Source organism: Actinia tenebrosa, unplaced genomic scaffold, assembly GCF_029948245.1.
Source record: "Actinia tenebrosa isolate PJP-AT-01 unplaced genomic scaffold, QUT_ActTen_1.0 PGA_scaffold4__44_contigs__length_22323623, whole genome shotgun sequence".
In the NCBI taxonomy this organism is placed as follows: Eukaryota; Metazoa; Cnidaria; class Anthozoa; order Actiniaria; family Actiniidae; genus Actinia; species Actinia tenebrosa.
Window position 1 is genome coordinate 20,805,747 of NW_028292581.1, and position 15,085 is coordinate 20,820,831.

Sequence of the window (15,085 nt, forward strand, 5' to 3'; positions counted from 1 at the left end):
GTATTCCTGATGCTCATAATCAGCCGGTTTCTCACCGTTGGCACCCCAAACGTAAACAATGCCAAGACCATGCGTCTTACCCTCTTTGTAACGAAAGTCTCTTTGCTGTGGTTTGAACTCATTAATTAGCCTTTCTAGGGCTGCGGTGTCATATCGATTATTCATTGGATTAAATGCCTTATCTCCCGGTAAAGGTACGTTAAGCTCCTTCAACAACCTCCTTACCGTAAAGGCAACGTGAAACCGCATAAATGAAATGTGAAACATGTTCGCGGCAACACCACAACCTTTAGTGGCGGCCCAGACAGCAAAGTTTAACTGCTGCGGCCAATATCGCATATTGGGTCCTGCTAACCATTCCCTGGCCTCTTTACCCGACGTATGCTTTAACATCGTATCCCCATAGATATTCCTTACTACTATGTCAAATGATTGCTTACCCACTGAAATCTTCAGGAACGTTACCATCGTTTCAAAGTCGTTTACACCACCTTCAGCGTCGTAAAATGGATAATCTTCCTTGGTCATTAATAGATTCCTTGGAAAATTAGGTGGAGCTTCCTGATGCACCGGTGTAGGCTTGGGTTTTGGTGGCCTTTCTTCATGAACGGGGCGTACAATCGTCAATCGCTGCACCTGATTGCCTACTTGCTCCAGCCTCGAATGTTCCAAGTCTGCATTGCTGTACATTCTGGAGCCGTTAAAGTAAATCCCATCGGATCTTCTTTCGAACATACTAGGGTCTGCATGCGGAAACATCTTCCTAAAGGCCCTCCAGTTCCAGTAATCCCTGTTGTCATGATGTGGCTGCCCCTCTACGTTATTCCCAAAAGCGTCGTACATTAGTATATAATGGATGTTATACCATCAGCACCTCCACTTTATCCTGATTTACCTAAGGAGGAACCTAACGAATTAAACGCCAAGAACTTTCGTCTGAATAAAGCGAACTTAATACTGGCTTACTTGGAAGGGCAAGCGAAACACTACGAAGAGGTTAGAAAAAAGTACGCCAGAGCCCGAAGCATACTACATAAAATCGCGATAACTTCCGGCTCCATGTCTGTGGCGCTTACCGGCACCGGCGTTGCTACTTCTTTAACGGGTCCGGGAATGGTAGTCGGCATTCCTTTGGCAAGCGTTGGAGCCGTCTGCGGCATTGTTTCCGCTGTTACGACAGGCATTATAAAGCAATTGTCCGGTAAGATATCCAAGCACGACACTCATATAGCCCTGGCAAAAGCAAAGGCTAACACCATCACCGACTTGGTCTCCAAGGCTCTGCGGGACCGCCGCATAGACGACACGGAGTTTTCTTTGATCCTCGCGGAGGAAAAGAAATATGGCGAATTAAAGTCGGGCAATAAAAAAACCATCGTGAAAGATCTGTCCAAGGAATCTCGCAAAAAGATCTACCAAGAGGCAAAAGAGGAGCTCCAAAGAAAACTCGCTCAGTAGACATCTGCTTTGAAAAGAACGTAGGGGGATTTCGACTGCACATTTCATCTTCTCGGAATCCATTCTAATAGGGGGTGGTTGGAGTCTATTTTGTAAAATATTTCGTAAATTACGTCGGGGTAATAAGGAATATCCTTATCCAGCCGACAGAATAACCACTCGGCCCTTTGCATATCTGGGACATGAGGAATACGCCTACCGGTAATTTCAGACAAAAGATAGGGAATAGCTTTGTAATATTTCCCTAGCTTTAATTTTTTCAATGTCTTTCGTAGACTTTGTGGGGTTGGCTCTTCCAAATTGTCCATAATCTCCCGCGTGTATAAATACACCGGATGTAAGCCTTGGATATGACTCATCCAGTCCCTGAAGTATTTCAACCTCTTATATGGCGTTTTCGTGCGACCTCCATTGGCGTAATACTGTTCTTTGGTAACATTTGGCACCGCGTTACGAATATTCTTACCACACTCGTAACACTGTGCTGACGTATCCTCCTCTATCTGCATTTTTTTACCACAACACCAAAAGGATTCTGGCTTGGGTATGACGACTCTAGGTCTTAAACAAACCACACAGAAGTCGTTAACAAACTTCTTACATTCATGCATCGTATATCCGACAAATATCTTTCCCTCCATTTGCGACCCCAACAGAGCAGCAGTTAGGCACCTTTCGCGCTGCCGGCGGATCGCGCAAGACCCCCTGTTCCGCGGGTTACCGACCTCCAAAAACCCACCCCCCCCCCCCCCCCCTGGTGTTTTTCGACTTGTGATTTTTGGCAATGCCGGCGCTTCGCGAGTCCACCTAACTGCTGCTATCTTACCCGGTTGTCCATCAAGGCACCTGTAGAAAATGCGTCCTGCTTCCAAAGGGTGAATCGCCTGATCACATACTTCAACACACGATATCTTTCCAATAAACCCTGACCCAATTACAAACTTATTTGATGTCAGTATAGTAAGATTTTGTGTCATGGCGAATAGTTGTTCATTATCTCTGAACATCGAAGCTTCCTTCGACTCTCCATTGTATGTCATAACCAAATGATACCAAAAATTATTTTGGAAGTCAAAATATCCTTCATGAGTAACTGTGTCATACAGTATTGAGCCCTTGGATCCAAACACTGCTCTTACTTTTTTGGACGAAACCAGAGATATATGGGTAGCATCACTAGAATGGCTTACTAATTGTTTTACGAATCCGACGATGTGTGCTTTACTAGAATTTTCTTTGATGCTAATCCAAGCAGACATCGAGAAGGACCCTGACGAAAATTGACTTGCAATTGAATCTTGATCAACAATGTATTCTATCGTACTCTTTTTTTCAAACACAGATGAGCCATTCTTTTCGCCAGCTATTCCTGGACCAAACTTAATATTCTGTTGATAAAGGAGTTGGAAGTTTTCTGCTTTAAATTCGGTGACTTTTTGAGAGTTGTTCGACAATGGAAAGATAGTCAGAGGTAGCAGGCCGTCTGAATGAAAGGCAAACAGAATGTTAGTGACAATGACATTATATTTTGTTTTGTGCACCTTTTAACATTTACAAATTAGTACAAAAATAATAAATAACCGAAGAGTCTTGAATTAGACAGATTCCCAACTGCACGTTATAAGTAAGAGTACAAAGTATATAATAAATGAGAAAGAAAAAAAAGAAAAAGCCGCAATCATTTTTTAACGGCCTAGAGCCAATGGGAGGAAACAAATTTTAGATTTTTTTCTCAAATCACTAATAAGTCTTGGAGAACATCGAAGATAAAGTTGAGAAAACGTATGCATTTACGATGACGTATTCCAAATCAATGGTGGGTATTTAGGCTCGTACATATACACGTGCTAATTACTGTCCCATCCATGCAGAGTTACTGCCGACAGTTTGAAGCGTTACAACTTAGCAGCGCCTCTGCTACAACAGATATTATGAACTAAGACAGCTATCTAATTTTAGAAAGAGGTACACAAAATTGCATTTCATTTTTTACCAACACTGTAACAAACATAAAGATTGATTTCACTGTTTTAAAGTTGCACCGTGAGTCTGGGCGTTTACTTTGCCCTCATGAAATGTTACGCAATAGAAACTAGCTTAATGCATAGAAAGACACAAAGTTGCACAATTTGTTTCCTTTTCGATCAATATTTGCTTACCGTATTCTCCATATATGAGCACCTCACATAATGTGATAGGCTTCCGGGATGATAGTGAATAAATTGAAAAGTTGATAATCAGCTTAGTCCCGTTCAAGGGTTTGTTGCAGTAGAAGACCCCTGACTGATCGGAGATCATGTCTTGAACAGATCCACACGTGACCGAAGATGCATGGTTGGACACTAATATTTCTATTTGAAGGTTTTGGATTAATGTCGAAGCCAAGCTAATAAACACTTTACTTATCAATGCTCTTGTGTTTAAATCTATCTTAACCGTCGCTCTCGAGCTCCAGAGTAGCGAAATTTTGGAACAGCTTGAACGTACATCTCCATCCACAACAGGGTGTGCTTGTGCAGGAATGGTGGTACCTTTTCTGGCCAAGTTAACTAGAAGAGAAAATTGCAAGGATTTAGGGCGTTTTGAACAAATAGCCTTGTCACATACTTACCCATAGTAGCGATGACCTCGACTAGCCAAGACCAACACAACTGAATGTTTGATATAAGGGTCAAGCAATTCTTAAGGAGAGAGGGTTGAAAATCTAAGTAGCTTAATATTAGATATAAAAATAACCCCTACACCATCTATAGAGAACAAATTTAGTTACCAGCTCCCTCTTACAAACCCCCACCTCTGTCACACAAAGTGCTGGTAGAATGGTGACAGGTTTAGTCTTTAATCATGCTTTTCTTCCATGGTATTCAGTAAAGGGTCCAGATTCACGGATCCTGTGAGCATGCGCGAACTGAAATGATTCGCTAACACACCAATAGTAGAGGGAAGCATTTATTTGGTTTTGATAATAAAACAAAAGATCATCACAGTTACTTAGTCATACCTATCAAATTTCCTTTTAGCTCCGTCCCATGCATTGTTAGCCCCACTCTACCCCTCCTTAGCATTAGCGTACAAACTATATACCAAGCAACTCAGCTGGATCACACTTTCTGATTCTTGAGCATTTAGGCAATTTTGAAAAATGGGTGTTGGATATAACACTGATAAATGTTGATAGGAGAGAAAATAAAAATATGATGGCAGTCAAACCTGCCGAAACATGCTTGGTTTAAAACTGCCAAATATCAAAAGTGTCGTTGTTTGCTTAAGACTTTTAAAAATACATAAATAATGAAAGTCAAAGCTTACGTTTTTTGTGGCATCGTGATGGTGTCGATGCATTTGGTCCCATGTTTCCCCAAAATGAATCCCATCCAAGTGTAGATTTGGTGTCATGCTGTGGTTGGCACACTTTAAACATTTGCCTCATATCACGAATGAGTATTTCATATTCCCAGAAGTAAAAGCTGCTCATTTGTCCTCTGAATGATTCATCGATCGCTTGAGACGTCGAGGATGAATAGCTTCTTTTCCCGAGGTTAACCGTCAGATAATTTTCTAGAGACGAATAATTGCTCAATCCATTACAAGATTGTTGTATTTCACCGTCTACCATCACCATCCATCTTCCATGGGTTGTATTCCAGGCAGCGCAAGTGTGGTGCCATTCACCAGTAAACAGCTCAGGAACAGACACATTTCTAGGGACAATAGAAAGTAAAATATAAAGACAGGGAATTTATGGCATGGTATTACCTGGAGTAAACTTAAACAGTTATCAGGATAAACAATACCCAGTTAAGTGATGCATCAGACAAATGTGAAATAGAAAGACGGTGAATGTATGGCACGTTCAGTATTACCTGGAGTAAACCACCACTGTATGTATTAGGAATTGTTCAGACCCAAGAGACTAATAATCATCGACAAGACTAAACAAGACGTGATACTTACACACTTTGGTTAGTAAAGTGAAGCTGCAGGACGTTCGGGTCGTGGTAGACAAGAGATATAGAGTTGTTAGTAGTGCTGTTTACTTCTTCCAATGAAACGATTACACGTTGTCCTTTCTTCTCAAAGAGGCGGAACCACAAGCAGAACGTGAATCCTTCGATCCTTTTCTGCGTGACCAATACGTGTGAAATCGACGAACTATTTTCTTTTAATGTCACATCATAATCTAGATCAGAAATAACACAAATAGAACCCTGAAACAACCTCTGGGCTGATCTAAGTCAGGGCATTGCTAACTCACAGACAGAACCCTGAAACAACCTCTGGGCTGATCTAAGTCAGGGCATGCCTGACTCACAGATAGGAGTTGATAGTGTGCAAGGGTTGATCCAAAAAAAATCATGCAACCAAAATTCCTTCAAACCCCCCTCCCCTCCCCCTCAATTATCTAATGGTCCATCCCTTAGATTGCACAAACGACGGCTAGTGTATTTTTCTACAATAATAAGTGGATATTTGCAAAGAAACACATCGATTTTTCATATTTTCCTTACAATGCTCTCAAAAACTCTCACAGTCGAACACTGAAATCCCTACAAAAATTTATTTTTTCATGTGTTAGAAAAATCAACTGTTCCTAAAAAAATGAATACAAGCTAGATTTTTAGGAATTTTTTTCGAACAAGCTGATAAAAAACATAAGAGTACCGTACAAAATTTGAGGGTTTTGCCCTCTTAAAGTTCAAAACGTGTATGGTTCTTCAATAAATTCGTGAAGATTATTCAGCGGTTTTTGAGCACGTGCACATCGTGGGTTCAAATCGGACGTTCAAAAGTAGTCAGCCAAATCCAATAGAAAATTCAACAAAATTTGCTCCTAGCGAAACAGTTTAATCTAAAATAGCCTGGTTTTCAGATATAATATGTGTTGATATGTACTAAAAAAATATTCTGAGTGTTTGCTGGCTATTCTACTTCTCTTCGTGGATTGATACGGGTTTTAGAACAATTTTCGGTGAATTTGCGTTGATTTGACCTCCGACGACGACCATGATCCTTTGCGTTCAAACAATAGATTATTTTGATGTGACGTCATAGTGAAATAGGGCAATTGAATACTACACCAAATATATCCAGGGAGGTCGGGAATATATTTGAGTATTTCAGTGGAAAATGAACTTTTTTTAAACCTTTGACTAACCTGTGGTTGCTCCAGCTGCTGTGGAAAAGTATAAAAGGAAATAAAGAAACAATGCATTAGAAGCTAGCTACGGGAATGCCAGGGATCACAGACAGAATAATTTTCCTTTTGATATATTAATCCTTTGTTCTTTACAAAAGTTAAAAACTAAATTGAGAAGAAGAAAAGAAAATATAGTGAATAATTAATACGTTTTAAGTCTAGACTTAAAAGTGTTCACGGTTTCTGACTTAAATAGCATATTTTACTTTTTCAAGTATACAATTCGGGTTGCTTTGTCAAAAGCTAGTTATGTAGTGTTTTACATCAACAGCATAACAAAAAGCATGTGACGAAAGGAAGAGCTGTTGAAAATCGATTCGTCTACACAATAAATGAACTTCCGAAACCCCGGTGACAATATCAACTAACAAAGATGACTGATAAAAGAACCAAAATGCATATTATTCTACAGTCTATCCCTAACAAACGAATGGTCATTAGACTAGCGAGTAAAAGACTCTGTGGGAAGTCAAGCCGGCTGTGTGTTTCCCATCCGAGTGGAACTCAATCTGAAATGTTTCCTGTTTCCGCACCAGGGCCGAAAGAGGGACTCTCCCTTATTCCGCCCTGCTCTGCACACATTTCCTTCGTACTTAAGGTTAACAGGTAATTCAATTCAATTAAAAATAAATAAACAAATAACAAGATAAAACTATAAATAAATCGTCCTTATTTTATGAGGGTGGAACTTAATAGCCAGTGGCAACAAACCTGTGGCCCTCGTTCTATGATCGAATTGGAATTTAGGATTTGATTTTTGAGGAGGAAGGAAAGCCGGAGAACCTTGAGAAAAACCCTGGCAGCACAGAGTATAACCAGCCAGCTCTACTCACATACAATACCCAACCCGGGTTGCATTGATGAGAGGCGAGCCCTCTCACCGCTCTACACACCCATGCTTTGATCCCTTAAAACAGTAAAGAGGGGGGAAATTGCTTTGATATTTTATCTGAATTATTTCGATACAAGATCATGTTAGAACGGACCAGAGTTATTCCTTCATTTGATTGTGAATGTTTGAATATTTACCTTGTAATGCTGAACAGAACAGCGAAAAAGCATACCAAAATAGCTGCAATAATCAGAGATAGTGACATTAAGTCTTGAACCGCAAACAAATTTGAAATCAGCTGACTGTAAACTGATCTAGTTCATATCATACCTCCATTTTGTATGACCACGGGACAGTCATTATTTGTTTCAATGATTCGATTCTCGTTCCATTAGACTTCGATCGGCTCGGCAGTTCTAATCAATATAAAAATATGACCTAATTTCACTCTTCTGCCGGGAACTGAGATTGATAGGAAAATAATGTACAAGTATTCCACCTGCTCTGCCAGTTTTAATGAATTTTTAATTGGCGCCTTTTGAAAAAGTTTGACGAACAACGCGAAGCAATGTGTCCACTTATCGCGTTATTTTTATAGATGCACCAAGATATATAATCTGAAGCTCGTTGTCAGTAGCGGCAATTTAAAAACGATGAGAAGCAAACTCAACTTCCTAAAATGACATCACACTCATTAGCATATTGATATCTTCAAGAAGCATCACTCAAATCATATGAAATTCTTTTACCATTCAAATATTCACTTTATGTGGAATCAATACTGAAAATATTAAGTTAGGTGGCATAAGCACTTTAATCAAAAATTTACATCAGAATAGGACACAGACTGAGTTAGGTTATCTGTGGGATACAATGGAGGGGGTGTATAATGCTTGCATAGCGTTACCAAGTCGGTTACTACGGTTATTGTAAATCACATCATGAGCATGCGCAGTGCATACATCAAGCATGTTACCAAACACGAGTTCCTTCTATAAACCCCTTGCAGCACGTTAGGATGCAGCTCAATTCGAAGGACACAACAATAGGTTTCCGATTCTCACGAGATTGAAATTCTATTGTTTTTTTTTTGTGTGTGTGTGTTCCAAATCGAGCTGTTTTGGCGTCACATCATGCAAGGGGTCTCTCTTATCGTATCAAAAAACGTGCCCGGGGTGTCTTTAGTAATTTCATTCCTTGGGAATGAGTTTCCATCAAGAAACGAAGACTGATCTGGATGGATCTAGTTGTTTTAAAAGTGAGTAATACTCTCTGCACAGACTGATTCAAGACCTCATTAGAATAACGAATTCAGTTTATTAGATTTCTTTTTCAGTTTCTATTATATATATTTTTAAATGCAATAATATATCATTTGCAAATGAATTAATACTAGAGCCCCTAACAGTTAAGCGAAGAGAAGACTTCATGTGTGAGGTTTTTCTGCTACCCTTGCCAATATGCATTTGTTATTAACTGTTTGGGTTAAACCAAAAACATAACTTCTGGCTATTGATGCAATCCTTTATACGCAACACTCTGAAATCCCTGCTTGACAGAACACATGGCTGGTATTATCTAATATTTCATCTTTCTCTTTCAAACACATGCATAAAAATGTATTCTCATCAGTAATACAGAGGAATATCTTGATAGTAAACTGAGACAGAAACAACTCCTACACCTATTCTATCTTATTTTACAGACATTAAATGTAAAACATTATCTTTTAAATTACGATGCAAGGATTTGAGGGGATGATGTTGGTTGTAATACTGCAGCTTCATCACCATTGACAGCAGACGTCCCAGGGATTAATGGTGCTGGCTTAGCTCCTACTGTAATATCAGTGAGTAGTTGGGATGGAGTGGCAGTAACTGTACTACTACTACCACCGGGTGTAGAGTATTTTACATCTGGTGTAGCAAAGGGAGAGATATTTGTCGCTGCAGTTGATTGTGGTGGAAAGGCATAAGGATTGACGGGAGATGGTGCCTGCACACCTGGGGCAGTATATAGTTGAGGAGGGGTAGAAGCAGACATCATAGGTGTGTTATACAGGGGTACAGCTGATGGGGCTGGTGGTGTAGATACTTCACTTTTAGCGGGTGTTTCCCCAACAAGGGTCGGAACAAGAGGTGGTGAGTGGTATAGCGGCACTGGAGCAGGTGCCGGCTGAGTCGAAGAGTTGACTAATGCTGGTGCACTAGATACAGATGCTGATTCTACTGTTGTTGGAGTACTGAGGCTTGTATTAAATGGATTCATTGCTGCACTGGCTGTACTTGATTCAAGGTTCAAAGATGCCATCCCTTGATCTAGAACTAAATGGAAAATAATGTTTCGTTATTCAATATCTATGCTTTACTTGGCATGCAGTACCCTTCACGTAAAGTGTAGATATGACTCTTGAACATGACACATGTACTGTAGGTACATTGTATACACACTTGTCACAGTACACTAACCACTAGTCCTTACCCTTACCTGTATGTTGTGGAGTAGTTGTTGCTGTAGTAACTCCAACCAATGGAACCTGCAAAATAATGAATATGACATAAGAAACAACACTGCATGGTATGCTTCTTTAGTGGTGCCAATAGAGAAACCAGTAATGGCTCAGACAGAGGCCGCATAGGGAGGTCTTGGCCATAGAGTGGACAGAATGTATCCTTTTCCTGCCAATACCCTGAAACTTTAGATTTCCTAACCCTAACCGTAACCCACGATATCAACAGGTTTAGTTAAAATTGAGAACGTGCCCTCACCCTTGCCCTCCCTTGCTATGCCACTGGGCTGGTACCTTTACCTGAAATCCCTTAATTTACATGTAGCTGCAGTTACTTTATGGGGGTAGACAGAGGAGTACAGTAGAGAGCAGACCTACCCTTGATTATCTCACATAACCATAAGTGCATGAAATGCTTTAAAAAATGGCATGTGTTAAATAATAGGCTTATTGATCTTGAATCATAAAAGGTTTAGACTTCTTGTTTGATTCATATGACATTACATGTGTGTTTATAAGATTAAACACTAACCTCTGAGAAGCCATCACTTGATGGTGCAGGAGGTGAGGCAGATACTGGTGGAAGAGATTCCTCATCTTTTTGTGGTATTCTATGTAAATATCCATATCCTATACCACATCCAAGACTGATATATATGTAACGACACAAGATATTAGTTAATACCATATCCTATACCACATCCAAGACTGATATATATGTAACAACACAAGACATTAGTTAATACCATATCCTACAGTATACCACATCCAAGACTGATATATATGTAACAACACGAGACATTTATACTAATATTGACAGATTTCTCCCAATCAAACTTATAGGAGAGTCATGATACTACTTTAATTTCATTTACAGTTTGCATTCAAATAGTCTTACATACCTTCCTTCACCTCCCCAGTTACTGTTTGGTGTCAGTGTCACCTTCAAAAAACACAAATGTTCAATTGCAGCTTTATTGTGATAATTAAGTGGAGAACTACCTAGGTAAGAAAATACTCACCTCTCTACAACCATCAGTCTCTGAATTGTAGACATAAAGTTTAAGAGCCTTTCCTTCGTGTGATTCTATCAACTGGAACAGATCATCCGACTGAAAATTAAAAAACAGAAAAATGAAACCTACATGTTATATACACATCTATTTTTTAAAATCTATTAAGCTTTAGCTGTTGTATCACAGCAGTGGAACAATCACAACAGAGCTAGGCTCCAAACTAGGTGAAAGCCCAAAGATCGAATTAGAATTTAGAAGTTGATTTTTGAGGAGGGAGTAAAACTGGAACCGGAGAAAAACCCTCAAAGCACAGGAGAGAACCAACAAACAACTCTACTCACAAACGACATCGAGATCAGCAGGACTCGAACTCAGGCTGCATTGGTGAGAGGCGGCTCATTAGCAGGGCATGCCACCCGTGCTTCCCATGTATATCACATACTGTTCATGTATCATCACAATCAACAGATTGAGAATTTGAATCAATCAACATCTTGAAAGTTACATTATTTAAATCAAAAAGCAAACTACTAAGCTTCTAAGAGTGTGATTTGTACATTAAAAATCTAAAAAATCTAATTCACTCTACACTCAAAAACCTGTGTCTTGCGTTCTAGACCTCCTAGTAGGTGTTTTTTTTTTTGTTTTTTTTTTTTTTTCATTTACAGTCAAGCGGTTGCAATGTCACAATAATAAGATATCTTACCTCATGCAACACAGAATCAGCACCAATAATATAATCAGTGTTGGATCTTAATCCTGCAATGTCTGCTGGTGAGTTGGGTTGAACATCCTAATCAAATATATAACATAACATATACAAATAAATATAGAATATAACAACTACAGATTCATTCATCAGTCTGCCATGCAGTATCATGCCATGCAGGGTGGATAGCACTATCCAATGGATAAATTTTATCCAGTCCATAAATTTATTGGATGACAGCATCAGCTTATCCACTGAATAAGGATTTACCAGGCCAGATGTATAATATGACTCCTCTAAATGCACTGATATATACTTATGCATAAAGCAAGTCTTTTTGCCTTACTACAGTAGATGAAATCACAAAGAAACATGCACCTTCATATAACCAGCAAAGCTTGGGCATAATCAGGATCAAAAATATCAACCAGTCAATGGACAATGTTTGGACGGAATTGGAACTTGCCAGGTATTATACCTTTGCCTTGCTGGTCATTTTGACCAGTAAAATTGAGCCAGAAACAAGGTATGACACATACCTAAAACTAATTTGGCTAATTTGGCTAGCTGTAATTTTAGACCTGATAATAATATGCATTGTTAACATTTATCATATAAAGACTGGTTACTTACCAAGACGTGCCAGACATTTTCATTTGCACCATCAAATGAACAGAACCGTATGCTCACACCTGGTGAAAAGACAATCATTGTACACCTTATGCACCAGATTATACCATGTATATTTACCTTATCTTACAAACTGACTACTTGCTGATCATCTAAGCAGAAGTCAGTAATGAATGTTTTTTTTTTCTACCCTGAATGTGGTCTCCTATTTGATATTCTAGTCTAAAATAACATTGCACATATACTAAAAAAATTTCTCTCAGCAAATATTCATTTGTTAAATACTTATCACTTTACTGTAATTATACAGTACAACTCTAATATACTGTATCTTCATTATATTATAAGAATATCCATTTTATGGGTAATTATCACATTTCTCCCACTAGACTTACCTAGTAGACCTTGTCCACCCCACATATTACTGGGTGTAATACTGACCTCTAAATGGAAAATTAAAAAACATTGGTATAAAATACGAAGTAAACAAAAACAGCCTTTCCTTGTAGACCGTTAAACATTAATACAAATATAATGTAAGTAGTATGTGTGCTACATGTATGGTGCTGATTCTCCCCACTATGTATGTAGTTTGCACCTGGGGTTACAGGTTTGATATATGACTGAGCCACATGGGCTGCTACATGTATGGTGCTGATTCTCCCCACTATGTATGTAGTTTGCTCTTGGGGTTACAGGTTTGATATACGACTGAGCCCCATGCACTGCTACATGTATGGTGCTAACTCTCCCAACTATGTATGAAGTTTGCACCTGGGGTTACAGGTTTGATATACGACTGAGCCACATGCGAGTGGAGTTTGTTTGATGTGTTTTCTCTCCCTTGTTATGAGGGTTTTGTTCTTCCAGGTTTTCTATTTTTTCACCCTGTTAGTTGAGTGATGGATGTGTGTTTATAAGTAATGTCTGCGATATGAGTGGCTGTGTTGTATCGGCTATACAATTGTATGGCCGATACAACACGGATTCAAATATTGTAAACAACTTGTGAATTGCCGTGAATAATTCATAACTCCTTTGGACATTTTGAATTCATATGCTAATTAGATACAACAACTAGTGTTGTATCAGAACAGTATACATCCACCAGTGGTTATATCTAATTAGCATTTTCATTGTAAGGTTTGTATCGGGTTCACATGATATTCATGTGACCTGATTTCTAAAGCTGGATTGGCTTAGGCCCTCAATAACTATTCATGAATTTTACAGTTAGTGAGTGGAGTCAGTGGTAGTACATTTGCCAGTGAGTTATAAAACACATATTACTAAGTCTTTGAATCAGCCTTTATCTCTTGGTATTAAATGGTGTAGTAGTTCAGCATGAATAATGGCAGAGCAGAAAAACAACAAGGCCGCTACTTTCATGATTCTTATATTAACTGGAACCTATATGCCAAAACTATAAGCCTTTCATTTCTTTCTTCACTGTTGCGAGTTTTCTACTGATCAAAATATCACCTCTCCCAAAGCACAATGCATCACATTCACTAAATTTTGATATTTTGTTCTTTGGCCCCAAAAGAGCATGTTTACAAAATATTGAGCTTAAAAAAGAATAGAAGTCCTTAACAATAACAATAGGCAAAAAATGGTGCTTCTGCTCTGTCACATAAAATATATGAACAAAGAATAATACACAAGAGAAGAACTTTTTCTAACTCTTCTGAATAAATAAAACAGAGAATGTAGTTGGCAGGGTCTACTGTTTTTGGTGGCCATCTTCAGGGATACCATGTTCAACATCACAAATTACAGGCTAGTCTTCTCACTTATCATCCAATCCTGTAATGCACTTTATTTAAAGCAAGAGGACTTATCTACTAGCAAGGCCTTACCTCTGACTTTGAGGGTCTTGCTGCTATATACCAACATTTTCACTGGTTTTTCTGCATTACTCTTTAATATTTCCTTGAGAGATTCATTATCCTGATCCTAGAGATCAAAACATAATGCATTAATTTGACCACAACCAGTAATAAATCACATGTAATATTAGAGGGTAAAACTACATGAAAGTCAGAGAATAACACAGAAATAGCTTACACGTACATGTAGTATGTGTCTCTTAGTCTAACCTCTACAATATTTTCTTCCTTGAACATTACTCATGCGACACTCCAAAACAGCTTTACTTTCTAACAAAGAGCAACTATGCAGGTATCTAGGTACTTCATTTGACTAATTATATCTAGTCCACGTATGAATTGCAGACACACTCAACACAACTTACCAATCGAGTATTTTCTATTGATACGATAAAATCGAAAAATGGCTCCAGACCAGCTTTATATCCAGGGGAATTTTCTTGAACCTAAAGCAAGTCGAGAAGTTCAAAATTATTAGTAATAAATTAGCTTATATAAGCTTAAAAGTTTGGATCAGCTACACGTCTGGTCGGTCAAGTCTGTTTATCAGGAGAACATTGATCAAATAACGATGTCAAAATCACAAAAAATATATTTCAAAAGAGGATGAATGTAATGATATCAACTGACTCGTAGAACGTGGTATCCTTCGCTTCCACCTCCAGGGATTTCCGTAGATGTTCCTGCTCCCATGTTGAAATTTACTTTATTCTATTCAAGATGGCCGCCAATGTTGACGTGGACCAAGTGAGGCTATTCACCCAGCATGCTGTGCAATAAGAACAGGATTCCCGAGGGATACGGGATGATTAGACACAGGAAACCCATCAAACTTTAATTAAAAC

At 38.7% G+C, this 15,085-nt stretch overlaps 1 protein-coding gene across 1 annotated transcript; it reads right to left on the reverse strand.

Moving 5' to 3' along the window:
• Positions 1-8,784: 8,784 nt before the first annotated feature.
• Positions 8,785-15,023, reverse strand: LOC116288756 (Golgi reassembly-stacking protein 2). Its single transcript, XM_031695581.2, has 11 exons — positions 14,871-15,023; positions 14,606-14,686; positions 14,211-14,307; positions 12,747-12,794; positions 12,355-12,413; positions 11,719-11,805; positions 11,019-11,108; positions 10,899-10,939; positions 10,529-10,643; positions 9,975-10,023; positions 8,785-9,811 (listed from the first exon to the last, which is right to left on the reverse strand). Exons 1-11 carry the CDS (start codon positions 14,931-14,933, stop codon positions 9,222-9,224), a joined length of 1,320 nt encoding a protein of 439 aa, XP_031551441.1. The 5' UTR covers positions 14,934-15,023; the 3' UTR covers positions 8,785-9,221.
• Positions 15,024-15,085: the final 62 nt, after the last annotated feature.

Excerpts from the sequence above, each read along its gene's own strand:
- LOC116288756 (XM_031695581.2), bottom strand. The coding sequence starts at position 14,933 with ATGGGAGCAGGAACATCTACGGAAATCCCTGGAGGTGGAAGCGAAGGA. Across the intron at positions 11,109-11,718 it reads CTGATTCTGTGTTGCATGAG|TCGGATGATCTGTTCCAGTT; the intron begins GTAAGATATCTT and ends TTTAATTTTCAG. Across the intron at positions 10,644-10,898 it reads AACTGGGGAGGTGAAGGAAG|TCTTGGATGTGGTATAGGAT; the intron begins GTATGTAAGACT and ends CATATATATCAG.